This window comes from Perca flavescens, chromosome 2 (genome assembly GCF_004354835.1).
Source record: "Perca flavescens isolate YP-PL-M2 chromosome 2, PFLA_1.0, whole genome shotgun sequence".
Taxonomy (NCBI): Eukaryota; Metazoa; Chordata; class Actinopteri; order Perciformes; family Percidae; genus Perca; species Perca flavescens.
Genome location: NC_041332.1, coordinates 14,408,706 through 14,436,011, shown reverse-complemented (window position 1 = coordinate 14,436,011; position 27,306 = coordinate 14,408,706). Strand labels below are relative to the sequence as shown.

The window sequence follows — 27,306 nt, the reverse complement described above, 5'->3', positions numbered from 1 at the left end:
AGAATCAGACTATAAAACCATTGAAATTCACACACTGGTAGGAGAGCTGAAATGTGGCACTAGGGAAACAACACACACACACATAATTATTGGAGGATTTTGAGTCCCCTAGTGCCAGAGCAATCTCTGATTAGACTACAATGGATGCAGTCTTTCAAACGGAGAACATTTACAAAACACACATACACATGCATATACACACAATTACACATTTTAAGAGTTTTTATACAGTATATATTTCCCTAGAATGTTTTTTAATTTGTATTAAAACGCCTTCATTTCAATTGTTACTTTTTTATTTTCTACCAATACTGAAAAGCTACAGACCAAGGAGCAACACAGGACTTTTTCCCCCCCCCCCTCTAAAATATATTGTTTTTATCTTTTATGTTTATAAAAGAGAAATAATTTAGTGTGGATGTTTTTGTTTTGTCTTTTCGTTCCTTTTTTGGAGATTTAAATTTTTGTGTATTTGTGCTTGTATATTTAAGGTAGTAGCAAAGTTCTGTCTGACTGTAATAAAATGTATTCTTACTTAGATTTACCTAAAGCCATCCCGATCTAATGTAAAGAAACAAAAATAGGAAAAAGGAGAAAAAACACTCATGAACCCGTCCCCTCTATCTCCCCCCCTTCCCTCCCCCCTGCTATTTCCTCCTCCCTCTTTTTTAAAACTTGTGTAAATTAAATTACAAAACCCCCGGGGGTACAACGGCACCACGGAATGATGATTTTACTGATTTCTTTTGTATTTATTCTGGAAATTTTAGAAATTCACATGTATTTCATCTATACAGGAAGTGATTTTTCAGTTAACCTTTATCACAATTTTGTGTACTGCAACTTTCGACTTGATGTCAAGTGAATGTGCTCACTGAATTTTAGTTAACCGGTGAATTTCATATTTCATCACTGACTAAAACAGATTTTTTTTTTTTATTAGTTTTTGTTAAAATTGCCTTCATTTGTGCAGTGTCTTTCATAACCAACAGAATGATACCATCAATCACCCAAACATCTTCTAAAGCCAGCTTAACATTAAGTTCAGTCATCATATTGGGTAGCAAAGCTGTCTGTAAAGTCTGATTTAAAAACAGCTGAAGCTCTTATTTTATACATTTTTTCCATTTTGTTACAGTTGATTCCAGCAACAGTTATGATTGAGTTTGAATGGTGACTTGTACCTTCTCCAATCCCTGTAGAAAAAAATCATTGTTTGATATATATTTTTTGATTTGGTTAATTTCTGCCCTTGATAATTAATGTATGGTACCAATAAAAAGATACATTTTCACTTTAAAAGATTGTTTTTGTAATTATTGCAACAAAGCTCATAAATGTGTAATGCGTTTGATTCAAAAACAATGGATCCCACAAACCACACAATGCATTTCGTGTTTGGTATTTGCCCGTGTCTTTAACACTCCACACCCAATTACTTTTTCAGACCTCAGAGATCCAGAGCTACAGAAAACAAGCTGAATAGAACTCCTTTGTTATGAGTAAACTGACCTTCAAATTGTGATCAGAATGAGAGAGGAAGGTGTACAGTTTTAAGTACAAGCTTTATGCGCTTTTCTTCCCACTTCCCCCTTTTTCTTTTTAACCGCACATCAGTCTTCTTCCTCTCACCTAGAAACAAACCCCTCCTCAGTGTAGCCACATCCCTCTGCAGTCTGACTGTCCTAACCTCGGCTGTGAAGTTCAGCTCAGATCACACGAGCTTCAGGCTGTGCTGCTGGGTATCCCCGAAGCTGCTGGGTATCCCTGTATGCTCCTCAAATCTTGTCCTGAAGGCACAGAGGCCTGCTGGTATAATTTTGTCTGACAGGGTAGTTCATTTCTTTCACCTGTTGATCCAGGTCTAGATTAGTCCTTGAATAGAAAGCTGGAACGAAAACAGCAGGCAGGATGGAAGAGCCCCATGGGAACAGATCGCACACTAGTGCTCCAAGGCCTTGTCTGTGAAAACAGATTCACTCAAAATGGCTGGTCTTCGCTTTAAATAAAACAAGCCTCTTCCTATTATGAAAACTTCTTGATGTGGCATTGCAACCAACACTAATGTCATTGTGATGCAGCAAGGTGTGGCCTGGCGTGTGAGCTGATGAATGGCGAATACTTTTTTTTTTGTGTGATGCTTTACTGTCTCTGTTTTGTTTCTGTAACAACCAGGAACGTGAACAGGCTGTGGTTGGTATGGTTAGTCCAGGTGAGAGTCAAAATCAATGATTGCAAATGCCTTCATTGTCCTGTCTGTATCAAAAGCCTTTTTATTTTCCAAAGTTACAACAGTCAACGTATTTGAGATTATGTGTGTTTGTGTCCCTCTACTATTTACAGAGGTCAGTTCAGAAGAATGAGTAACAAAGGGGCCACAGTCTCTTAAATACCGGGTCTCTATGTCAAAGCCCTGCGGTACAGCCACTTCTTTCCACATCAACCTGCCTCACACATACATCCACCCACCTGCCAACTATCACACTTTCTCTTCAGGCATTTATTCCACTCCCCGTGTCACACTGTACCTGCAGAGCTTTAAATGCTGTAAGTGAAGCCTCCAGCCAGCTGAAACGCTGAGGGTCTCCTGGGGTTAAAGTAAAGCTGTAACAACCCCATGAAAACTCTTACCTCCATGGAAGAGCAGACGGTCTTTTTGGGGGATTTTTCAGCCGTATTTGTGAGTCAAAAAAAGGCAAAGAACGAGAGTATAGGTTTAAAAAAATAAATAAAATGCATGCACTTCAAATATTTCATGGATCCAGGTCAAGTTGCTTTCTTTGCATTTGCAGGACTTTCCTGTTGTCCTTCCATTATATCTTTTTTTCTGTTTTCCTCAGTAATTCTTCTTCTAGCTCTAATTTAAACTGCCCACTTGTCAGATCAACAGAAGCTTTCAAAATACTAATAACAGCAGTCGATGTGGTCACAATAACCTCAATCTGCTGTTGATTCAATAATAAAAGGTATATATATATATATATGTATATATATATATATGGGTGTCCTTTGACACTTTAAATAGAATAACTTCATATTGTATATGTCCTGGTACAAAAGTTCATGTATCCAAAGCTACATCATAATGTAGCATTTAAATCTAATGAAACAATGTCTGTCAGAGGTCACTATATCAGACTCGGTGTTCTCCAAAGTCATTTTGATATCGCCAAATTGTTCATCCTCTGTCCTTCTTAAATCTGAACAATTTCTTTACAAAATAAAACATTGAGTAAAAAACCACAACCACAAGCAAACTTTCAAAATACAGAAAAGTCTATAATAATAATATAATAATAATGTGAATGTTAAGTGTGTGTTCATATGTTCAGACAGTTACTGTATAACTTTGTCTACCTGCCTTTCTGTGTGTCAGTTAATGTTCTCTTTCACCTCTCAACTGATGTTCTTCTCTTCTACCTCTCTCATTATGTTCCAATTTTCCTTCTCTCTGATTTTCCTTCTTCTCTCTCACCTCATCTCCTTCTCTGTCTAATGACGCGGTAAAAGAAGAGCTCGTCTCATTTAGTCCGGAAATTGAGGCGCCCCGTGTAGTCTTTACCAGAAATATTGGACCCTTGATGGTAAAGTTAATTTACCAAAGAACTCATGAGGTAAAAACATGGAAGCATCAACTGTTGCTTTAAATTGTCAGATAAAACCATTGTGGAATTTATTATCTAGGTGCAGATACATGGGTCTACCAGAGAAGATTAGACTCTTTTTTTTCTCATTCATGAATGTTGACAAATGTGAATCAACAATCTGCTGTAATATTGCATCTTAATCTGTGGTTGACCAGGAAGCATTACTGTAAAATAACCAGAATAATGACATTGAGTTCAGTTTTCATACCTTAAATAAATCCCCGTAAAGTTATCAATGAAGGGGGGATTATCTGAGAAATTGGGATTTTTTTTTTTAACATGGAGGTCAATGGGTCTTGACCAGGATTGACGCCCCTAAAGTGTCCATTTGAGGAACTGCAGTTCAGCCACGGAGCTGCCGCTTCAATAACATCATTTTCAGCATACAGTACAGGCCAAAAGTTTGGACACACCTTCTAATTCAATGCGTTTCCTTTATTTTCATGACTATTTACATTGTAGCTTCTCATTGAAGGCATCAAAACTATGAATGAACACGTGGAATTATGTACTTATGTAAAAAAAGTGTGAAATAACTGAAAACATGTCTTATATTCTAGTTTCTTCAAAGTAGCCACCCTTTGCTCTGATTACTGCTTTGCACACTCTTGGCATTGTCTTGATGAGCTTCAAGAGGTAGTCACCTGAAATGGTTTTCCAACAGTCTTGAAGGAGTTCCCAGAGATGCTTAGCACTTGTTGGCCCTTTTGCCTTCACTCTGCGGTCCAGCTCACCCCAAACCATCTCGATTGGGTTCAGGTCCGGTGACTGTGGAGGCCAGGTCATCTGGCGCAGCACTCCATCACTCTCCTTCTTGGTCAAATAGCCCTTACACAGCCTGGAGGTGTGTTTGGGGTCATTGTCCTGTTGAAAAATAAATGATGGTCCAACTAAACGCAAACCGGATGGGATGGTATGTCGCTGCAGGATGCTGTGGTAGCCATGCTGGTTCAATATGCCTTCAATTTTGAATAAATCCCCAACAGTGTCACCAGCAAAGAACCCCCACACCATCACCACGAGTTTCCTAGCAGCTATTTGACCATGAAGGCCTGATTCGTGCGGTCTCCTCTTAACAGTTGTTCTAGAGATGTGTCTGCTGCTAGAACTCTGTGTGGCATTCATCTGGTCTCTAATCTGAGCTGCTGTTAACTTGCGATTTCTGAGGCTGGTGACTCGGATGAATTTATCCTCAGCAGCAGAGGTGACTCTTGGTCTTCCTTTCCTGGGGCGGTCCTCATGTGAGCCAGTTTCGTGGTAGCACTTGATGGTTTTTGCGACTGCACTTGGGGACACATTCAAAGTTTTTCCAATTTTCATTTGTTAAAGTAATGATGGCCACTTGTTTTCCTTTACTTAGCTGATTGGTTCTTGCCATTATATGAATTCTAACAGTTGTCCAATAGAGCTGTCGGCTGTGTATCAACCTGACTTCTGCACAACACATCTGATGGTCCCAACCCCATTAATAAGGGAAAAACTTCCACTAATTAACCCTGACAAGGCACACCTGTGAAGTGAAAACCATTTCAGGTGACTACCTCATGAAGCTCATTGAGAGAACACCAAGGGTTTGCAGAGTTATCAAAAAAGCAAAGGGTGGCTACTTTGAGGAATCTAAACTATAAGACATGTTTTCAGTTATTTCACACTTTTTTGTTAAGTACATAATTCCATATGTGTTCATTCATAGTTTTGATGCCTTCAGCGAGAATCTACAATGTAAATAGTCATGAAAATAAAGAAAACGCATTGAATGAGAAGGTGTGTCCAAACTGTTGGCCTGTACTGTATATCACTAATACTGCTTCTAATAATGTATCTGATACAAGCTAGCTTTAGCCTTAATGTAGTATCAGGAGAGTCACTTAACTTTACGTTGTCTTAAAAGAAGGATTAACGTGACCTCTTATTATATTAAATTCCACACCTCCGTAACAGTGAAATATTGTAAAACAACCTTTTAATTCGTGAAATGTTATTTTGGCATTTATTTCGCAGAAACATCCAAAAGCAGCACAAAAGTCAGTTTTTTTTCTATACTCCTTTTATCACAACGGGTCATTAGTCCGTCCCAAGATTGCTGCGGCAGAGACACATGGAGGAAGCAGACGCATCTCACAAGCCGGTATATCTGTGGAAGGGGTATTTGTGGGGCGCTAGGACCCTGAAGACCAATAGGAGGCTATTGATAGCATTATGCTAGCAGATGCTAGTGTTGTCACAAGGATTCATGAACTACCTTTTAAATTGTAATACTTTAATTGAGGTAAGAAAAAGCCACACTCCTAACTAAGATGTACCTACCTAGCTAAATAATGTAACACAGTAATGTTGTCAATAATCGCAGCCTGAAATTAAATAGCTAACGTTAACGCAAAATCAATGTTACAATCCTTGTCTGCCAGGCATTAACTTAGCTAGCTAGCTAGCTAGCTAACAGGTAACTTTAGCTGCGAAAACTGAACATTTTAGTAGATTTACGAATGGTGACCTCACTGCTCATAAACTAGCTAGCTAGCTAGCTAGCTAAGTGCTCATCGAGTGTCGACAAAAAGGCTTGCTTGTTAACGTATCCACGTCGCTGTTGGTCGTTAACGTAAGTCGAACCCAGTTAGCAAACGATGGGTCAGTTAGCTAGCAAATATTAGCTGAGGAGCTAGTAGCCCATCCCAACTTGCACTTAGGTTAGCTATCGTTAGCCGTTATGTCATGTGCCATCAATTTTAGAAAATGTCAGCAGATAATTTTGTTAGCTAACCTAATACCGCTTTAGCTAATTTGCATAAGCTAGTTATAGCATGTTCTGAGGTCTTTACACTGGCTTCCTGGTTGTCAAAGTATTGATTTCAAAATACTGCTGTTGGTTTATAAAATCACTAGATGGTTTAGGGCCAAACTACTGATGTTTCTGATCTGCTGCTATTGTGAACCATCCAGACCTCTCCTATTGAATGGGACAAGTTGGCTTGCTGTTGCCTTGTCTAACATTAACAATCCTCACTTTGACTTCTCCAGTCGACTATAAACAATCCAAGCACAGTGCTTCTGTCACTCTGAGCACTAGTAGATAGTTATGCCTTTGGTGACCTGGCCAATTACTGTAGGTTATGAAGTAAAGGGAGTTATTACTTTCGAGAGCAGTCGTGACTGAAGTGTCTATATGTTGCTGAAAACAGTAGGTTTTGGGATTTTTGTGGACCATAAATATAGACTATTGTCCACCTTATCCTTTAATAAATCCATAGAATAGAATGAATCTTGGTCATTTATGCCATTTTCTTTTTAACATCATTCATCCTCACCTAGCTCAGTGTGTCTCTTTCCTCAGACTTAGTCATGTCTCAGCTGGAGAAGAAGGCAGGGCTGCTGAGGAGGACCTCATCCTCTAAGAAACCCTTGAAAGAGAAGGTGGTGTTGATGTATGATGAGATTTTTGCTGTGAGTATCACAATGGAAAGTGTCAGTGATGGAAAGTAAAGTGAAATAGAGAAATAAAATTGTGCACAAGTGTAAACCAAGCCCTGTCTGTTTCTTTGATTTAGAAAGAAGACCCAGCCAAAAACAACCCTCGCTTCTGGGACGAGCTGTTTCTTATGAAAGTAAAGTGAAAGAGAAAAATACTTAACAAAGAACAATATTTTTGTTGAGTAGAAATGTGTTTGGCATAAAAGAAAAACTGTCTGTATTGTTTTGGTGTGCAAAGTTTCAGCAATAGTAGCAGTACATCTAACTGAGACATATGGATAATATCAAAAAATGTTCACAATAAAGTCTGCCAAAATATTTAAGTAGTAAAATGTATGTATGCAACTTGCAATAGATTGGAGGAAAAAGACCGTGTGAAGAAAAACGGAAATAATTAGGTATATGTGCAAACTTTGTTAATACATTAACAGAAGGGCCCTACCTATGTGCAGAAAATGCAGTAAGGTGGTGTTGATAATACATGTTAATGCTACAAGTTTAGCCTTTTTTTAAAACTCCAGATGGAGAACGCATGGCAACATGTACAGAAAAAATGACACTTTCGGTGTCCGTGTCAAATGACACTTTCAGCGGCATAATCATTACATATTTGTGGCTGGAGATAGCACACACTGTATTTAAAGAAAAAGAGGAAGTAGTGATGTGCACAAATCAGTTCACATTATAGGACTGCGAAAGTCATCCGGTGGTCTAATTTGCACAGACTGTGCTGCTGCTTTGCTTCGCCACATTTCTAATTTGGTTGTTTCCCAATACACTCGTGTTTTGACAGGAGTGTATTGAGAAATTGTCAATTGAATACCACCTAATGACTTCCTAATAATCCTCCACTCTTAGGCATGTACTTTATTCCTTCATTTGCACCTCAAACTATCTTTTCCTCACTCAGTCGCTTTTGTTGTTGTACTGTTGTCCTTTCTCCAGGTAAATCTAGAGTACCTGGAGTCCAAGTTGGAGAGTGTAGATGGGGAGGAAGTTCAGCGGATCCAGGACAACATCAACTCTCTGTTCCACCACTGTGTTCAGGCTCTGGGAGAGGAGCACCAGATCAAAGTAGTCAATGCCCTGCAGGTAACTAAAGCGGAGTAGGACCACCTAGATTTTTACCTACAGGTTCCGTTGCACATGTTTTCAGCTCATCATGAGCACCTGAAGTATGCTGATGAGCTTATAACTAATTATCTTGGCTTGTCCAATTCATGGATTCAGTATTTTTGTTGCCACAATAGCACTGAGAAGATGCATTTTATGTGCAACATTTCACAGTATTCACTCTTTTAGCAATGCCTGTGCACCTCTGCCTCTCTCTCCAGACACTCTGTGCACTTTTCCGGGGGGTTCACCAGAAGAACAAGTCCACGTCTGGCTTTGACATAATCAACATGCTCATGGGCTTTGACAAGGCTGAGCAAAGGATGAAGGTAGGTGGGAAAACAAACCTTGAGAGGCAGAAGAAAGGAGTGAAAGAAATGAATTGTGTTCATCCATGTCATGTCATGTCTTGTGTTTGTGTTTGTGTCCCCTGCAGGACCTGATGGAGAGACTGGACAGCCTTCTTTGTGGAGATGGCTCAGAGAGTCTGAAGAGCCTTTGTCTCAAACTGCTGCTGTGTCTGGTGACGGTGAGACAGAACCTAACGAAACAGCAAGATGAATTATAATGTGATAGGCTTTGGGGCATGCGTGTTGTGCTGTTTAAAGACACGCTAAACATCACAAATATGTGAAAAAAAATATGTTTACAGGTAACGGACAATATTAGTCAGAACACCATACTGGAATATGTGATGATCAACAGCATCTTTGAAGCCATTCTACAGGTATGTGATTAGCGGAAGACTTTTCGGGGATTAACATTTTATTTCAAAAAGTCTTCCTTCACAATTTGGTCATCTCTGTTCTCGTCTCTCCCTTTCTCAGATCCTGTCAGATGTGTCCAGTAGAGGGCAGCATGGTTATGATGCTGTGGTCCTTCTGGCCCTGCTGGTCAACTACAGGAAATATGAGGTGTGTACATATACTCGCATGGAACTGTACTTGTCTATTAGAAAAGCCTTTTGAGCAGTAGGGAGGTGTAGTAAGCATTACATTCGGGCGTCACTGAATAGATACTTAAAGTGGATCCACAAGCTCCAGAGGTCAGTCCCTTTCTTTCACGGTCTTTCCTTCCTGGCATGACTTGAAAGCTGATATTTGTGCTGCTGTACTGTCCCAACATTAGAGGATACAATAGAATCAGCTCTAGAAGTCTCTTTTTAGTACAAGACGCATAGTCAAGGTGTGTCGTCTTTAGGAAGTCTTGTCAATTTGAGTTTCACTACACCTGAGGGAATTCTAAGAGTGTAAGATTTTAATTGGTCTGTTTTTAATTACAGTTTTTCACAAAGGGAATATTGCAAAGCTCAGGTGTATAAAACCAGCATACTTTGAAGAAATGGGTTCTTTAATGAACGCGTCATCAAAGATATTTCTGCTTGTGAAAGCTGAACATCGCATTTCTTTTTCGCACCAGATGAACATAAAAACTGGGATATGTTAGGTATCAAAGAGACACTTGTCCTACATTTCGATGACAGAGAAGCAGTCATACACTCTGAAATAACTTCCAATTCCCTTCCCTCTCCACTTGTTTCCTGGAAGGATAAGTCTGGCAGCGTGGGAGGGGATAAAGGGATGAGGAGGGAGGTTTTTTGATGCTCCCTCATTTCTAAGCAAAGTGGGCAGCAACACGAGGAGCATTTTCTCTCATAAAATGTGTACTCCAAAATGTGTAAGACATGGCTAAAGTGAACTGCAACAGTCTTTATTTTAGGTGCGGCTGCAGCATGAAAAATACTGCTAAAAATCCAACTAATAAAGATGGAGTTGTTCCAAAATCCAGAATCACACAGGGAGTTTGTTCCAAAGAAAGCTGAGCGCCATTCATCTCTAGTTGCATTACCTCACGTGGAGTATGTAAGAGGCCTTCAGCCTGTATGCAGATGAGCTCCTTGAGCTAGGAGAAACAATGAAAAGAGAATTGCCCTTTTTAATAGTCAATGCAGTATAAGTTTCAATATTTGTTTTAAATATTTAATGGCCTCTAATTTCACTGATTCTCCTCGTTTGTTAGTCTGTGAACCCATACATTGTGAAGCTCTCCATTGTGGACGATGAGCCAACACTAGATGTAAGTATATTGCTACTTACTGTGTCTTCTTAAATGCAGAATAATAAATAGCCAGTGTTACGTAGGCGTTGGCCTTCACGTCAAGCAGATTGTCAAAGGTTTGACTGAAACCCTGCATGTTTTCTTTTCCAGGGAATGGGTATGGTTGTCCACCAAGCTCTGACAGAATATAACAGGTGAGATCTAAAAATGTCCATGTGTCAAAAACATGTTTTTAATGATGCTGTTCACGGTGTGCCGAGGCTGCTGGCGTCATCGGTTTAGTTTGATGTCTCCCACAAATGTTCTATTTCTATTCTGAAAGGGAAAAAAAACAAAAACACAGGCCCCTTTTTTATACTTTTAGTTATTTATATCTGACAGTTTTCTATGGCAGTCTGTAATGTTTTTTGGATGAGGCAAGGTTTGGAAATTAAAATGCTGTTTGTGAAGGAAGTCTTCTGCCTGTGTGCGTAGACAGACCAATCAAAGTGATGGATGACGGCTCCGTACAGTTCATTGTGTTTGTATATAAAGCAAATGTCCCTTAGCTAACAGGTTGCGGCGAGTAGAAGGATATGGTAGCTGAATGTGTGTTATGTTACAAGTGCTGTGTTTGAGTGAAAACTGATATCTCCGCTGTTGTGTAGCCCTACCTGTCTTCAATTTATTTGTCACTCTCTCCACCTTTTCACTACTTCCATCTTTCTGTCATTGTCTTTCTTTTCCCTTTTTAGGCAGTACAAAGACAAAGAGGAAGAGCACCAGGGTGGGTTCTTCTCTACCCTCACTAGTATGGTAGGATCTTGTTCTTACTTTATATTCTTACAGTAGTTATATTTTTTAATAGATTGCTGTTTCTTCCATTAGGATGTTTTCTGATAGCTTGATCCTTCTCCTGTCCACAGGTGGGCAGCATGTTTATAGCTGACGCTGATGAGAAACTCTCTGTACAGTAAGTACAAAGGGATTTAAGTTTTTACCCGTCAGTCAAACTTTAAAGGTGCCCTGCCACACGTATTTCATTACTTTGTGGTAATGTCTGAAGTTCTACCATGGACTCTGTAACATTTCTTTTGGAAAAAATGCCTTGGTTACCTTGTTTCAAGCCATTCTAGCATGGTATAGAAAGCCTACAGGAAGACTCAGCTCGATTTCTGCCAGTTCTCATTAATATTCAACAAGCTAAGCTGTTTGAATCTGATTGGCTAACAGCTAGCCCATGAGAGCCTGGCTGTCAGCATCCTTTACCCAGCGCAACTGGGCGAGCTCATGAATAGTAATGAGTTCAGGAAACATGATGTCAGACTGACCAGCTTTTGTAATTGGCCTGATTTCTCTGCTTATTTCTTTTCAGTGGCTAGAGCTGATAGAGGAGGGAGCAGTTCATTTTCACATTCACCACATAACACAAACACATACGGACCTAACTTATTTAAAAAAAATACAAGGAAAAAACAGTTTTGTGTGGCAGGGCACCTTTAAATGCGTTGTTCTCTGCACCTTCAATGAGAGAATCCATTACAGCGGAAGTGTTTCTGGCTTGTCCTGGGTTTTATCATTTTAAAAGATTGCAGTTGGAAATCAAATGTTAAATTAACATATTTGCTGTAATAGTATATAAACCGTAACCAAACTGTAATCAAACAGTATGAGGTTGTTGAGTAGAGCTTAGCATACAGTATGTGACATACAGTATTTAGCATCTGTCAGAATCTTGATTTATCAGTAAAACGCGGTTTGTTTGTTTTATAACATTGTAGACCTCTGTGTACTTTGTTCCAGCATTTAAGTATCATACTTAATGTTGCAGTGGGCTATATAACTTTTTTTTTTTTTTTTTTTTTATTTAATTAAATGATTATTTTTTGGGGCATTTTTAGGCATTTATTGACAGGACAGCTGAAGAAATGAAAGGGGAGGGGGGGTGAATGAGATGCAGCAAAGGGCCCCAGGTCGGAGTCGAACCCGGACCCGCTGCGTTTATTTATGGGCGCCCGCTCTACCAACTGCGCTACCTGGGCGCCCATAACTTTTTAAACTTGAAAGTGAAACTTGTTTTTGAAGACTCCTTAAAAAAGCTGCAACTGCACAGCCTCAAATTGGATTGGCTCATGGCATGACTTCATTTGTTCGGGGCAACATTTACACGTGTTGATCGTGACCATGTAGGAGGAGAGTGACCGTTTACTCTCAGGTATTAGTAGTTACACACATTGTGCAGTAGTTAATGATGCAGCAAATTAATAACGTGACCTGCTGATACATGAAGCAATTGTTAATAAACTTTAAACAGCAGCCTGACTTGTTTCTTGTGCTTCACTGGATCAAAGCCTGAAGCTTTTCTCCTGCCCAGTGTAATGTTATGTGAACATCTGGAGATTTTACTTCAAGAATGAGGCTGACGTCTCACTTCCCTCTCTTCTCAAGGACCAATGAGGCGATTCTGCTGGCGCTCTATGAGGCTGTGCACCTTAACCGCAACTTCATCACTGTATTAGCCCAAGTAAGATACGTTCATTCTTATCCTAGTGTACATGTGTGCTCTCCTGTCTTTTGATATTATTAAAAACGTATAGATCATTTATTTTTTGCTCAGAAGAGATTTGTGGGTTAATGTTTGCAGGCTTGTTAATGGTCTGCATAGTCTGAAAACTACAATGGGTCAAATCAATTACAATAATTAAGAGCACTGTGGAAAATGAGAATTTTATGAAAAGTCAGTAGTATTATAATTTTCAACTTTGTTAACACATTTCTCAAAGCTTTTTTTTACTCTTCTTCAATCCTCCATCATTTCTTCTTCTCTTTCACTGTAATTGTGGAAAAAAGGCAAAAGGTTTTCTGTTTATTTGTCTTTGAATCTTCTGATTGATGTGATTTGATATCTAATAACGTAAAAAACTAGAAGGCAGTGGTTAGAATAGTGGACGACGGTGATCGTTTATTGCATTAGTTTATCGGTAGATCTTATACATCAACCGGAGAGTTGATGAAATTGATGTTACGCTGCTTTTAGCTTTAAATTTCTTTAAAGGTGCACGAGAAATGATCACATCATTCAGTTTACTCTTTCTTTTACTTTATTAATTCTTGTTGGGACACCCAAATCCAGTGTTTAAGCCATCCTAAGTAACTAATTGAATGGTGAGGATGGGTCAATTGCAAATAGGACGGCAGCCACAAACAGTGCCTCTGGACTAACTTCTGTTCTGTGGCCATTAAGCCACTGCGCTGCTTTTTGCAATGCTGTAATTGCATACAAATCTCATGAATTAGCAGCGATGACTCTCTGAAGTAAACACTAATCTTCCAGTCTCCAGTAAATGGCATCATGTTCCCTTCTCTCAGTTCTCGTTTGATTCTCCTGCCCAGGCTACTGTTGTGTTTCTCTTTACATTGTGGGACACGGGACAGCTTTTCACTATTAATGACTTTTCACAAATGTGTTTTTGGTCCATCAACAGAGCCACCCTGAGATGGACATCCCAACCACACCCACCACCCTTACTCCAACCACACCTACAACACCACTTGGCACTACTCCACCCTCCTTAGACAGTACGTCATACACTTTTTCATGTTTTTGTTTGGGGAGACATAGACTGCAGAAAACAGGGATGTCGTGTCCGTGATGCCCATTGGTTTTTCAAAGAAAAGAACTCAAGTCTCAGGGTCTACTTTTCTACTTCTGCCTTCATGTCAATTTGTGGAGCCACTTTTTTTTTTGCAGCTTGGAGGAGCGGAGATGAAGCTAAGAAGCAGCGACACATGAAATTGCAGATCGCAGCAGGGGTTATGGTAACTCTGTGTTTCACCTGTCCGAGTAGAATGGGTTTAAGCAATGTAGTAAAAGTTAAGTTTAGATGTAAGTTTTTATGGTTAAGTGTATAGTTTAAAGTTATGATCTCATGGTTTAGGGTTAGTAAAGGATTTTCAAAAGCTCTGCTGTTTTGCCTTGAGCAAACAAACTTGGACATACAGAGGCACACCAGCAGCCTTTTCAAATATTAAATAGATTTTTTTAAGGTTATCTGGTAGAAGAGAGGTGCTCATACACAGTAAATGAAACTTCTAATGTGGGTTTATGACATCTTAATCAGAGTATTACACCATCCCAAGCACACATTATTATCTTTTAAACTTGAGAGCATGGCTGTCGCTTTAGGTTTCATGGAAGGTGAATGTTATGGCCAGCACATTCAAAAGCAGGTTATTTTGCATGCACACGTGCTGTAACTGGTAAAAGGGGCATGTTTCTATCTCTGGCCAGCTCTCCCACCATTGCTTCAAACCTAAAAGCCATTTTCTGTATAAAATATTAACTCCCAGCTTCAAATACTGATGAATGTTTCACATGCAACGTGCGGTACAGTACGCCATGTCATGGGAGCTTTAGCACTTAGAGGGCCCACTCCACACTTGCCTGCAATCGCATGTCAGGAACACATCTTTTTCTTCTACAGCACAGCCCCATGGGATGATATGTTTCTTGACAGTGTGAAATCATCCTTTGGCCCTGCTGTGCTATCAGGAAGGAGGAAACAAATGAGGGTTTGCGGGGAAGCAGGGGGGATAGAAATGACGGCTCATCATTTATCCATGAAACAAGCTGCATATTTCAGCGAGCAGAGATTTATTTTAATGGACAAAAATTCTTGTCTACACAACACAGCAAGCTACAGTAGCTAGAGTAATGAGACTCGCTTTTTGTAATGCTGTTATTTGCCTAATGAGCATTCCATCTGCCCTAACAAGGGCATCATCTCTCTTTATTCTCATTTTTTAGACCGTGGACTTCAGGCTTGGATGTCATTATTTTTTGGAATAACTGACCGCACTTTGTGTGACTTATCATAATCATGGTCTTTCTTTCTGTTTCATATAAATGTCCTCTTTCTCCATAATAATAAGAGAAAACATTGGTTAGAATTTTTATCTGCTGCGATTGAAGTTTTTATTTGTATCTGCTGTGTAGTGATGAACAACCCAGAGCTGCCCCTGGATCCCAACCTGCAGACCAGCAACCTTCTCATCACCTTCCTCAAGTACGCCTCCATTGTAATGCAGGATACTAAAGGTAAATGGAGGCATTTATGTCCTCCTCCTCAAGGTCACACCCCCACCCTCCACCCTGCCCCCCCCCTTCAATAGCATTTAAAGCTACAGACACAGAAATGGCACATCCTAAGGAAAGCTCATTGTGGGACTGGCTCTAGTGGCTGCAATTCTGCACCAAGGCTGAATTTCGGGAAAGAGACTTCAGATACAGTATTAAGGGACCACTAAGGCCTTTAGACAAGCATCCAAAAAGCAGCATGTCATAGGACCTTTTTATCTTTTTCTTCTTCACTTCTGTCCAGAGTGTGTCCTCACATAGTTGTCTTTAGACAGCAGTGACTCTTAACATCTGTTTTCCTTTGACCTGTTAAGAGTCTCATATCTCTGTTTTCCAGATGAGCATCGCCTCAACAGTGCCAGACTGTGCCTAATCATCCTCACCTGCATAGCCGAGGTAGGAGCATCCACACCGCTGCAACATTTGCACCCTCCACACTTTGTCTTTGTTCTAACGTCACCTCTGTGTGTCATAGGACCAGTATGCTGATGCCTTTCTTCATGATGACAATATGAACTTCAGAGTCAATCTCCACAGAATGGTGAGTTTCTGGTTGTGAGTGAAAAAGGACACGGAAATGACAGAATTAATTCAACAGTTGTAATTGTGGCAGACTGACGGTGCAGTGAGAGGACAGGCAAACAGTGTGAACATATTTAAATTGAACAAATAGTCAAATGTTCTGCAGTGGAAATGAACTTATTTAGACTTATAGAAGATACTTTGTGTTTCAGTCAGTACAATATATTCATACAAATTTTCAAACTTACTGTATAATAATAATAATTCTGTATTTTTTTTCAGCCCATGAGGCACAGAAAAAAAGCGGTGGACAAGAACATCCCTTCACGGCCGCTGGTGTGTGCTGTTCTAGGTATGAGGAACATTAATAACTGTTGTTTACTATATATTCAAACTGGGAGTGACTCTGATTTTTATTATGATCTTTTGAAGTCTAGTTAGCTGTAACTTCCGATCTACCTTCTTAGTGTGATTTCCCAAGGTAACATCTACAGTACAAACCAGATGTTGATGAAGGTTGGAACATTCACCAGTCTACAACCACAGCTGTCAGAGCTGTGGTTGACTTCTTACTTCAACATTTTTATTTTAAAGAGGAGGAATGATGACACATTACTTTAAGTACACTTGATGCATTCATCTTGCTCTATATCTCTTTCCCTTGATGTTGCATTATTGCAGCTGATATATGATTTTTGAGTTTAAGGGTTTGTGCAATTTTTCTTTCTCTTTGCATCCTTCTAACAGTGATTTTATTTTATTTTATTTGTTTTTATTTTTTTCTCCTGTCTATCTTTGTCTGTACCCTTTTGTCTAGATCTGATGGTGGAGTTTATTGTCACTCATATGATGAAGGATTTCCCCATGGATTTATACTTGTGAGGACACATGAACATCACACACACATTTGTCTAGTCTCATCCACCAACCAGCTCCGTCACCGTGTGTTCATTTCCTGTGCAGGCGCTGTGTGCAGATCATCCACAAACTCCTGTGCTACCAGAAGAAGTGCAGAATAAGGTTACACTACACCTGGAGAGAGCTCTGGTCAGGTAAAGATCCCTCACTTTCTCTCTTGTTTCATTTTTAATTAGAGTGAGAGAACAGGGCAGGCAGAAACCTTTCCTAGGGGACTATGACACTTTTCAAATGAAGTTTCAGGAGACCACATGCATAATTTATATCTGAAACGTTTGATTTGCTGGGCACCACCTTAAGAGTAAACGGTTACTGCTTTTGTGAAACAAAGCCAATTTCCCTCTAAAGCCATTGGGTGGGTTGTTTTGGAAATGTATTGCATCATTAAGGTTGGATAATGAGTCTCTAAAAAAAGCACAATCCATCCTGGTGGCCTTGTTTTCACTCCGGTCCACACACAATTGGGTAAAATTTCAATACAGATTTATCTAATCACACTAATAATTAGCTTAATTCCCTGAGTAACACTGACCCTCTCCTCCTGGTGGTGATAATGGCATACCCTGAAATGAAACTGGAGAGAAAAAAAATTAGCAAAATTAAAGCAATAGATCTGTTTATCTTCTTTCAGTGTTGTTGTTCCATCTTGTGTTGGAGCCTGTTATAAGGTGTGTGTGTTCGTGTTCGTGTTCACATTTTGGTTCTTCTTATAGGTTTTGTTTTCCTCTATTAAAGCTTGTGAAAGAACTTGATTTGGTGTTGAAAGGTTCCCCCCCCTCCTGTGTTTCCATTAGCTACCTTAATAAAGAAGCTCACTGAGGAAAGCAGACTTATGCCTCTGCTGGTAGACGACTATCAACACTCCAGATTATTTCAGTAATGTATGCATGTCTCCCTCTGCACAGCTCTCATCAACCTGCTCAAGTTCCTGCTGTCAAACGAGACGACACTGCTGGCCAAGCACAACATCTTTCATCTGGCCTTACTGGTGAGCAACACACAGTCACTCACAAAACATGCCGACAGGACCTCGACAGAGTACAGTCCACAATAGAAATTAGTTTCACAGGGATGGGTGTATGAATATGTAGTAAGAGAAGAGCCAGATGCTGTATCAGTGGTAGATCTTGTAGCCCAGCTGTGTGTATGGCTGTAATTGCCTTTCTATCAGTCTTTTAAAGAAGACCAAAGAGGCTGTGTATGCAGAAACTAATGCAGTATAAATTTGATTTCCCCTAAAAAAATGAATTCGCTTCTCTTTATCCAGGTAGTGAACCTGTTCAACATGTTTATAACATACGGTGACACGTTCCTGCCCACCTCCAACAGCTACGACGAGCTGTACTATGAAATTGTACGAATGCACCAGGTCTTCGACAACCTCTACTGTATGGGTATGTTAGTGGAAACTGCAGCGTTTAACCTGACTTATTGTAAATTGTCATATGAAAGCTGTTATTTAAGTCTCAAATGATAGCCATCAACAAACAAATAAAAGTTGGTAAGAAAAAAAAAAAACATTAAAGGAGGTGGAGTTACTTGTTTCTAATTTCACCAATGAATTCCAGTGTTTTCCCTTTATTTTTCCCGATCATTGTTGAGCTACCATCAACAAAACTTCACAAATTTTACACATTTGATTGTTCAGCCTTCCCTGTATTGCCCTAAACTTGACAGATGAAAATAGATGTGTGAAAGAGTTGTTGTATGTGTGCGTTTAACTCTGTTTTTATCTGTTATTCTTCGCCCTCCAGTTTTGAGAGTATCAACCAACACGGGCCAGTGGAAGGAGGCAGCCAGCAAAGTCACGCATGCCCTTATCAATGTTCGGTAAAAACAAACACACACACACACACACACACACACACACGCAACACACAAATACTGTGTCCTCTAAGAAGGAGAAAAGAGTCATATTGGATTGAAGGGAATCGCAAAAAAAGAATGTGTTTGAGAAGATCAAAATAAAGTGAAGTTTTCCCTCCCCCAAGCCCCTCTATTCAATAATTATTAATCGTTTATCTCCTCCACCCCAACCCTGCTCCAGTCCACACACTTGTTCTCTCCTCCACCATATCTCCCTGCAATCCTCCTTTCCTCCTCCATCTTCCCTGAGGAGATGATCCTCTGAGGTCACCCTGGCTTGGAGGCCCCTGAGGGCATGAGCGTACTGTACGAGCAGGATACTTCCCGAGGATTCACCCACTCAACTGGGCTCCTGACAGAGCAGACTCCACTGCTTGAATAGGAAATCCCAGGGGTTGAAGGGAAGGCTAGGTTGGAAGAAGATTGAAAGAGTAATATTTGAAAGAATAGATGAATAAATTAATCGGAGAGGAATAAAAGACCCACGGAGACGGTGTTGAAATTAACTCAAAGGAAGGGACCAATTCCATTTTTCTCACATCCGTTCATTCCTCCATACGGCGGCTTCCCACGTGTAAATGACAACTGAATTACCAGTTCGCAGAATCTCTGCATTTTTGTCACTATAATATATTTGATATATGATGTACTCTAAGCCGATACAAAATAAGTCATATCATCTCTCAGCTGTGCTTATTGCATCAACTTATTTGAGATATAAAGCAGTTTATTTCATGGGAATGAATGCTATTGCTGAATAAGACTGCCTCTGAATTTACATGTGAAGTGCCCTGGTGTGTTCACACAATATGAAGGAGGCATTAATATGGAATTGAATGGGAGTGAATAGAAGTAAGTTTTTGTGTTTAAACAGCCAATCTGTAACTGGTTGTTTAGAACTTTGCTTCTTAAATATCTTGTCAAAATCCCTCAATCTTGTCACTGCAAACCTTCACACCATTATTATTATTATTATTATTATTTATTAGTCTGCAACAAAACAAGACGTTTCAACATATATGGCTTTTCTAGAAAGAGACACACACACACACACACACACACACACACACACACACACACACACACACACACACACACACACACACACACACACACTCTAAAGACCCCTGTCACCATATGCCTTTGTGTGGATTTGGCCTTGGGCTATTTTACATGGTTTGCTGTGGGGCCCTTTTTTCTAATTCAAGGAAATGTTAATCCTACAGCAATAAATCCCTGCTGTCAGGTTTTAAATCTTCCCAAAAGAAGATTAAGGGCTCCTACACACTGCCTGCGTGGCGTGAGCGTGTCAACTGCGTGGCGTGTCCGTTTTTATTTCAGCTCCCATGTTAACAGGTTAGAGCTTGCACACTGCCTGCGTGACACGCAAGTCTCAGGCGTGGCTCGAGCTGTGCATGCTAGAAATAGGACAGACGCCTAATTTTCACCGGACACACAAGCATGTTGGAAGCGTTTCCAGGCTAAATAGAATACGAAAAGATGTTTGTATGACATTTTGACACAAATGCATTTAATAAATTACATTTTGAGGTTTGAAAGTCTCTAGGTTTTGACTAGGGATGCACCGAATCCAGGGTTCGGATTCGGCCAAATATTGGGCTTTTTGACGGGGTTCGGTTTCTGCCGAACCTTAGACTTTTTTTTCCACCGAACCCTACTCGGCTGCTGCTCGTTAGCTAACGTTAGCTTTCTAATTTCACCCAACCAACATGTCTTCTGTAGTGGAATGGCTTTGAATGACGACCAAAAACGCTTGTCTTTTACTGTGAAAATTTACTGTTCAATATGTTGCAGTTTTACACACAAGAAAGTAAACAACTTAAGCTTGACGGACATGTTTTGCATCTAGTGTCTCACGTTCATCTCCGTAAGCTAGCAAGAGTACATAACAGACAACTTCCGGGTAGGCTACTTCAAAATAAAAGCACTTCCTGTGATGGTTCACAGTAAAACTAAATTACTGTTAAACAAATAAGGTTGTGGACCTTTTCACATATCAGCTGTAAATCAAGTACTGTAAATAATGTAAAAAAATTAGTATTAATCGCACTATAATTTACCATTTCCTTTAGACTGTTTTAAACTAAACAACATGAATTTCTTTAAGTGCTTTAAACAAACATTTCATAAAATTGGCACTCATCTGACGATAGCACTGTGCTTTCCTATGATGTGAAAAAAGCTTTTTTTTTTTTTTTGTTGAAAGTGAATTCAACATTAAGTTGTTACATTTAACTATTTTAGAGGCTGTGGACACTGTTTAGTTAATGTGTTTACTGTGTTAATGGACTGAGGATCGGAGTAGGATTCGGTATTCAGTTTCGGATTCGGCACAATCTTAACCAGTGGATTCGGTATTCGGCCGAACCCCAAAAATCTGGATTTGGTGCATCCCTAATTTTGACATAAATGCAGATATAAATGTAATTTATATTATAATTTAGATTTTCAAATATTGTACTTGTATGTTGTCTTTGCTGTAATCAAATCAGTATATATTTGTTTAACATGAAGTATACTACTGCTTGAGTGCAGTACATTTCCACAACTCTGTCCATATGTCGAACAAGTGTGACAACACCACGTCAGACACGTTTCTGGTGTGCAAAAACATAGAAAATGCAGCCGCCACGCAACAGAAATGCCACGCTCACGCCACACAGCGAGCGTGCAGGAGGCCTAATGCTCATGGTTTTGGAATAAGATGTGTAACGCATACGTCTGTAATGTTGGGGTGTGCGTGAAGTGTTGGCGATATAGTTTACATCCTTGGACCGTAAGGAAAAGGTTCACTCTTGTGCTTCTTTTTAGAAGTGTTTGTGTTTTTGTCTTCAAGGGCCATCGTCAACCATTTTAACCCCAAGATTGAGTCGTACGCCGCTGTGAACCACATCTCCCAGCTGTCAGAAGAACAGGTAAACACAACACACTTTTCCTCCTTTTACACTCTGACTAAAAGTTGCATGTAAATAAAAATGGACTTCATCTTGGGGCCATTTGAGCGGAACTCCAGCAAAACATCACTCTTGTCATTTCAAAAGTAAATCTTATGAATTTTTTAGAACACAATGGAAACCACTCAGTACTTTAAGGTGGTTGAGAAGGGGTTCACTGCATTTTAATTTGAAAGAATGCCTATTCATCAAGAAGTAGTTACAGTTATGTGGCAGAGATGGATGACTCAGACATCGCTTATTGGGATAAGACACCTAGAAGAGCAGTTGTTCTCACACACAACAAATATGAAGCTTTTTACACTGTACATGATGGGTGGTGATATACACATTTTAGTTGCTGTCACTTCTGGACACATTGAAATGGCAACAACTTTCATAGTTTTCTCCTAAACACAGACACACACAAACGCACAGTATTCACCATTGGTTCGTAGACGACTGTTTTGATGCCTCGAGTTTGGCATTTTGGCTGTCGCCATCTTGTTTTTTGGGGGCCACAAGTGACCATATATGGATGAGAGGGTGGAGCTGGGGAGGAGCGCTAAGCTAAATGCTAAGTTACCAGCTTTTGGTTAGCAAGGTGCATCCACCAAATATTGAACAAGACACTTTGGGCGACCAAAAGGTTACAAATAACTTTGATAAAGTGAAAAAACAGAGGGAGAGGGTCAAAGGTCTAAAACAAAAACACGGACAGCAAAACCAGTTTAGGGCTATTTAAATGTAGACAATGCCATTGTTAGCATTGCTAAGCCTCTATCCTGATTGACAGGTTGCCGTGGTAGCAACTTTTGATAGCCACGCCCTAAAGCATCCCCTGCTTTATTGTCAATTTTAAAATAAATGGGACCATAATTTACTTATTGAACAGAAAACTTCAAACTAGTGATTGAGACCATTAAATAGCTAGGAAAATATTTACGGAGGTAATAAACAATGCTGGCCCCAAGAATGAATGCAGGTTTCAGGCACTTGGGATTGGCTTCACATTTCAGGCCCGGAGGTTACCGCTGGCCTTTTACTGGACTTTTTAAAGGAAACGTCACCCTAAAATGAAAGCTTGAATTAGTCTGATTGTAGATTATGGTGTATATATTTTGTAGAGTAAATGTTGCAGTTTCCCTGATGTCTACAGCCACTGTTTTGCAAAAACAAACCCACAGACTGAGAATTGAGTCATTAAGCAACTGGACAACTACACAGTTATTCCTTCATCGTTAGTGGTAAAAACGAGTCTGTTAGAAGGCTGAACTTCACTGATATGAGTGTTGTGAGCTCCACTTAAGACTTCAAGTCGGTGAGGATAGAAAATAAACTGGACGATTCCTTTTTTTTTACAGGCTGATAAAAGTGATGGATTTGGTCATTCTACTCCCCCATTACCTCTTTGCTTTTATCGGCTAGATTTATTCACAACAAAGAGGGAAGGCAGAGGTTGGCTTTGGTGTCTATGAGCAGCCAGCTGAAGAAGTTTTGAGCAGTCTTCTCTAACATTAGTAGTTGTCCTAGGGGATCTAGGGAACTATTTCATATAGAAATCAAGCCATTTTCCACGATCAGTGGTGCACAATTTCTTTTTTCAAAAGCAAATTTTGGTAGATCCATTTCCCATCCATTGTTGATCACACATAAGGCAAGGCGATAAATCACTATCATTATCTTTGACAAATGTCTCAGAACATGAACAAAATAACTTAATTAGTTTTTGTGAAGGGTTTCACACACTAAGCTCAGTGCACTGAACTTAAGTTTTTAATTATTTGATATGTAATTGGCATACACCTGTACTGTGATAATAACTTGTATTTATATTGATTTGAACCATTGTGCCCAGCCCTAATCACTACACATCACATCCAGCTACGTCAGCTGGCTAAAACTAACTGTTACTAACACGGTGGGGTTTGAGTGAGTAAACCGCAGAGCAGCACCAACAAATTCAAATGAAGCTATCCACACAGCGTGCTTCAATGAGAGGCTGTCTATATCGTGTCCAAACCATCTGACACAACCTTTTCACACGGACACTCACCTCCACAAAGATTATACTAATCACTGTTGAGCACTCTGCAATATATTATAGGTCATAAATGAACACCTGTGATGGAGATATTTTTTGAATGCTGAGCTATTTATCTGTCAAACATCCTATTTTAAATCGTTTCAGTTAGTACTGTATACTTAGTTCACCCCTGGTTATATTATGTAGGAAAATATAGCTGGTGTATCCCGACAGACAGACACTCGATATGATTTAGATGGGGACAAAACCTTGATCTGGACTTCAGGGCTTAACACAAGTATTCTTGTTTGGGATAGTGCGTCGTGGTTTTTCTATAAACATGAATGAATGAACAAAACAGGGCCCTTATTCCAAAATCTTCACGTCTAGTAACCATATTTCATTGAAGTTCTTCATTTTGTTCTTCTCTCGTGCCAGCAATCCTTTTTTTGACTATAAATAATAAAATACACTCCTTTCCCCCCTCATTTCCTGTCCTGTCCCTACTGCTGCCTGTCCCAATAAATGAACAATGCCCAAAACATTTCTTTTGAATCACTGTTCTTTGCTAGTCTCAGAATTCATAAAAATGTACATTGGATTTCCATAAAAAAGGGCAGAAAATTGAGTGAACCACATCAGGAGCTTTCAACTAAACAAATAAAAGTTACTCTTACCTCAGGCTGAACAAAATAATGTTAGCAGGAAATGGACACAAAAGGTAAAGACTCATGTAAATACTGTATATCCCCCTGTATACTGTATTACTGTATTGGGCAGAACGGAGGTAGAGAATAGGCTCGTTCGAGATGAACTGCGCCTCGCCTGTAAAGTGGACGAGAGCAGGCGGCAGGTGGCGGTGACCAAAATCCGCTCTCGAGTCGGACAGTTTCCAGCAGCCTTCAGGCTGAACAGGAAGTCACAGAAACACTGTGGTTCTTTTCCGATTTAATAAAACGTCATCAGACCCATATATCAGCTTGTACACAGTCTCCAGTTGTTTAAATTATAACAGAGTAGCTCTCAAAATGCTCTACATGCGATCTGTTGCTGATTTTAATTAACAACAGACTGTAGATGATCCGTAACCTGAACGGATTTAGTCTCTCTGACTTCTAAACGTCACTATCAGCCTCACAACAGGTGTTCTGTACAGAATAATAATAAATTGAATTTATATAGTGCTTTTCACGAACTGCAAATTAGCTTTACAGTGTAGGTAATAGATAATAAAGACAAACAAAACAAGATTCAGGCACAGGGGAGGGGCGTGGGGCTAGGGATAGGCAGTGGTGAAGAGATGGGTCTTGAGGCGAGACTGGAATATGGTGAGGGACTTAGAGGTGCAGATCTCTAGGGGGAGGGAGTTCCAGAGCCTGGGAGCTGCCCTGGAGAACGCTCTGTCCCCAAAACTGCAGAGGTTGGACTTTTGGACACAGAGGAGACCTGAGGGACCGTGAGGGACTGTGAGGGTTGACACTGTATGAGGCCAGATGGTGGAGGGCTTTGTAGGTGAGGACCAGGGTTTTGTAGGTGATCCGGTGGGAGATAGGAAGCCAGTGGAGTTGTTTTACGTTTTAAGAGTTCTGGACCAGTTGGAGTCGGTGGATGTAGGTAGAGCTGATGCCGAGAAGAAGTGAGTTGCAGTAGTCCAATAAGAATAAGCCTTTAAATCAGACAAATGGCAGTTAAAATCCCTCCAATTCAAAATCAATAAAAAGTTTATATAAAACTTCATATTGAGTCAATTCTGAACCAATAAGCTGTTAGAGCAGCTGAGAGAACGGGCGTTTCCCAGCGCGCCCTGGGTCCGCCTGGGTCTTGCAGTCGGTGAAAAGCAACTGCGCTGCCTGCGTCTCAGAACTGCGGCCGCCTTGGTCTCGTGAGGTTATCGTTGCTCATGCGTGCATGACGTCCGATCAAGACACAAATCTAACCTGCATTGGGCGGCGATCGCTGGTGATCGATTCTGCGCAGATCTGGCTCATCTCGAAAGAGCCTAATCAGATTGTTCAGACAAAGCTGTTCATTTTCCTCTCGCTCATTGTTTTTTTAAATAAAGTGTCCAACCTTGCATTTCATTTGATCTACAGTGCTCCACACACAGACATATTAACCACTTGCACTCCAACGCCTGCAGCGTCGTCGTTCCCCACAGGGTCACTAGAAGATGGAGGGCCTCCAGAAACACCGCATTAAAACGAGCTGCTGTGCTCTCGGCCTGTCTGTCTGCCTGTCTCTCACACACAAGATATTAAAGACCCACTTCAGCACGTACAAGGCTGCTTTTGTGCCGACGCTTCAAGATAAACATGACAACTGCGCGCACACAATCATATCTGCTTAGTGATGCAGAAAGTTGCTCAGCAGAGTCGAGTGTGTGCTGAACCAAACGCGTATCATCCCTGTCTTTGCATAAACAGCATGCGGTAAAGGTTATGTTGTCTCTCTGTCGTCTCTGGACTATTCTTTAATTCTGCATTTACTTTAAATTTTTTTTGTTGCTTCTAATCAGTTTGTCAGAGCTCACGCTTTCTCCCCCTTTCCCTCCCTCACTCCTTTCATCTTGTCTGTCCTTTCCCTTCACCACGAGTAAGTGGAGAAAAAACTGAACACATTTAATTTGAGGTTAACATTCAAACCTAAGTCCACATTTCCTCAGAGAGGAGGGTGATGGATAGCTGTGAGGGAGAATGAAGCTGAGCGAGCGAGAGAGAGAGAAATATGGGCATGACATTTTGATCAGTGTACCATCAGATGTTGAAATAAAAACGGCACTTTTTTTCCTTGGGCAGAGCTGTAGATCTATTAGAAGAAAATAAAAGAGAGAAGAATGCTTTCCCCTCCGTTGATAAATTAAAAAAAAAAAAAAAAAAAAAAAAAAAAAGATTCTGCTGTACAATAGAAATGCTACCAGAGCTAAAGGAGAATATGTACGTGTTGTGTGTCCATGCACTGAAAACGTAGAAGTTAACATCTGTTTGTTTATCTGGGTAAAAGCTGTACTTGTTTGAGTGTAGTGTGTGTGTGTTTATAGAGCTGCTCTGGGAAATGCGGCTCATGCATCTCATTGTGAATGTTGCATGCTGTGTGGAATGATGCAGGGACATAAATAAAAGAATGGAAAAGGTCTGTTTAGGGGCCATTTCACGGCTGACTGGGGGAATGGCAAGGGTGGAAGTGTGGAGAATCTCTGCGTAATTACCTCTGATTTCAGCTCACCTTCTTATCTCAGCTGGACTTCAGGCATGTTTGTCCTGTGCACGCAGTACCATAGTGTACACACATTAAAGATGACATTGTGGAAGTCTGTAAGCAACTAACAAAATCTCACTGGTACAGAAGATGGATACATGCACAGTGGCTCAATTTTGTTTCAGATTCAAGGCAAGACTGCTTGTCTGAAGATAAAAACAAAACATGAACAACCAATGTTAGATAAACCAAACAGAGTTCTACCTAATAGTGCACTATTTTGTGGAGAAGAGTGACAGACAGTGACAAATAAGTAAGAAAGCAAAAAAAAAAATCTAAAAATAATCCAAGTTGCAGATGATGTGTCCCTTTTTCCAAACAACCAATCACATCCCTTATAACAGAGGTGACTCTGAGAGTTAG

General features: G+C 40.1%; 1 protein-coding gene across 2 annotated transcripts in view; it reads left to right on the top strand.

The window, feature by feature from the left end:
- The first annotated feature begins 5,490 nt into the window (after positions 1 to 5,490).
- armh3 (armadillo like helical domain containing 3) overlaps positions 5,491 to 27,306 on the top strand; it is a 25,424-nt gene continuing 3,608 nt past the window's right edge. The window contains exons 1-24 of one of the 2 annotated variants that reach the window (XM_028605988.1): positions 5,491 to 5,916; positions 6,979 to 7,088; positions 7,193 to 7,249; positions 8,061 to 8,207; positions 8,450 to 8,557; positions 8,665 to 8,757; positions 8,881 to 8,955; positions 9,056 to 9,142; positions 10,248 to 10,304; positions 10,437 to 10,480; positions 11,021 to 11,081; positions 11,192 to 11,238; positions 12,714 to 12,789; positions 13,751 to 13,844; positions 15,262 to 15,363; positions 15,740 to 15,798; positions 15,878 to 15,943; positions 16,207 to 16,276; positions 16,742 to 16,802; positions 16,888 to 16,976; positions 17,748 to 17,830; positions 18,110 to 18,236; positions 18,597 to 18,672; positions 21,566 to 21,644. In XM_028605988.1, coding sequence (XP_028461789.1) covers positions 6,987 to 7,088; positions 7,193 to 7,249; positions 8,061 to 8,207; positions 8,450 to 8,557; positions 8,665 to 8,757; positions 8,881 to 8,955; positions 9,056 to 9,142; positions 10,248 to 10,304; positions 10,437 to 10,480; positions 11,021 to 11,081; positions 11,192 to 11,238; positions 12,714 to 12,789; positions 13,751 to 13,844; positions 15,262 to 15,363; positions 15,740 to 15,798; positions 15,878 to 15,943; positions 16,207 to 16,276; positions 16,742 to 16,802; positions 16,888 to 16,976; positions 17,748 to 17,830; positions 18,110 to 18,236; positions 18,597 to 18,672; positions 21,566 to 21,644 — 1,860 coding nt within the window. In that variant the 5' untranslated portion in view covers positions 5,491 to 5,916; positions 6,979 to 6,986. Of the gene's footprint in view, positions 5,917 to 6,105; positions 6,247 to 6,978; positions 7,089 to 7,192; positions 7,250 to 8,060; positions 8,208 to 8,449; positions 8,558 to 8,664; positions 8,758 to 8,880; positions 8,956 to 9,055; positions 9,143 to 10,247; positions 10,305 to 10,436; positions 10,481 to 11,020; positions 11,082 to 11,191; positions 11,239 to 12,713; positions 12,790 to 13,750; positions 13,845 to 15,261; positions 15,364 to 15,739; positions 15,799 to 15,877; positions 15,944 to 16,206; positions 16,277 to 16,741; positions 16,803 to 16,887; positions 16,977 to 17,747; positions 17,831 to 18,109; positions 18,237 to 18,596; positions 18,673 to 21,565; positions 21,645 to 27,306 lie in introns of those variants that run through there. The other variant, XM_028605995.1, reaches the window with a different exon arrangement.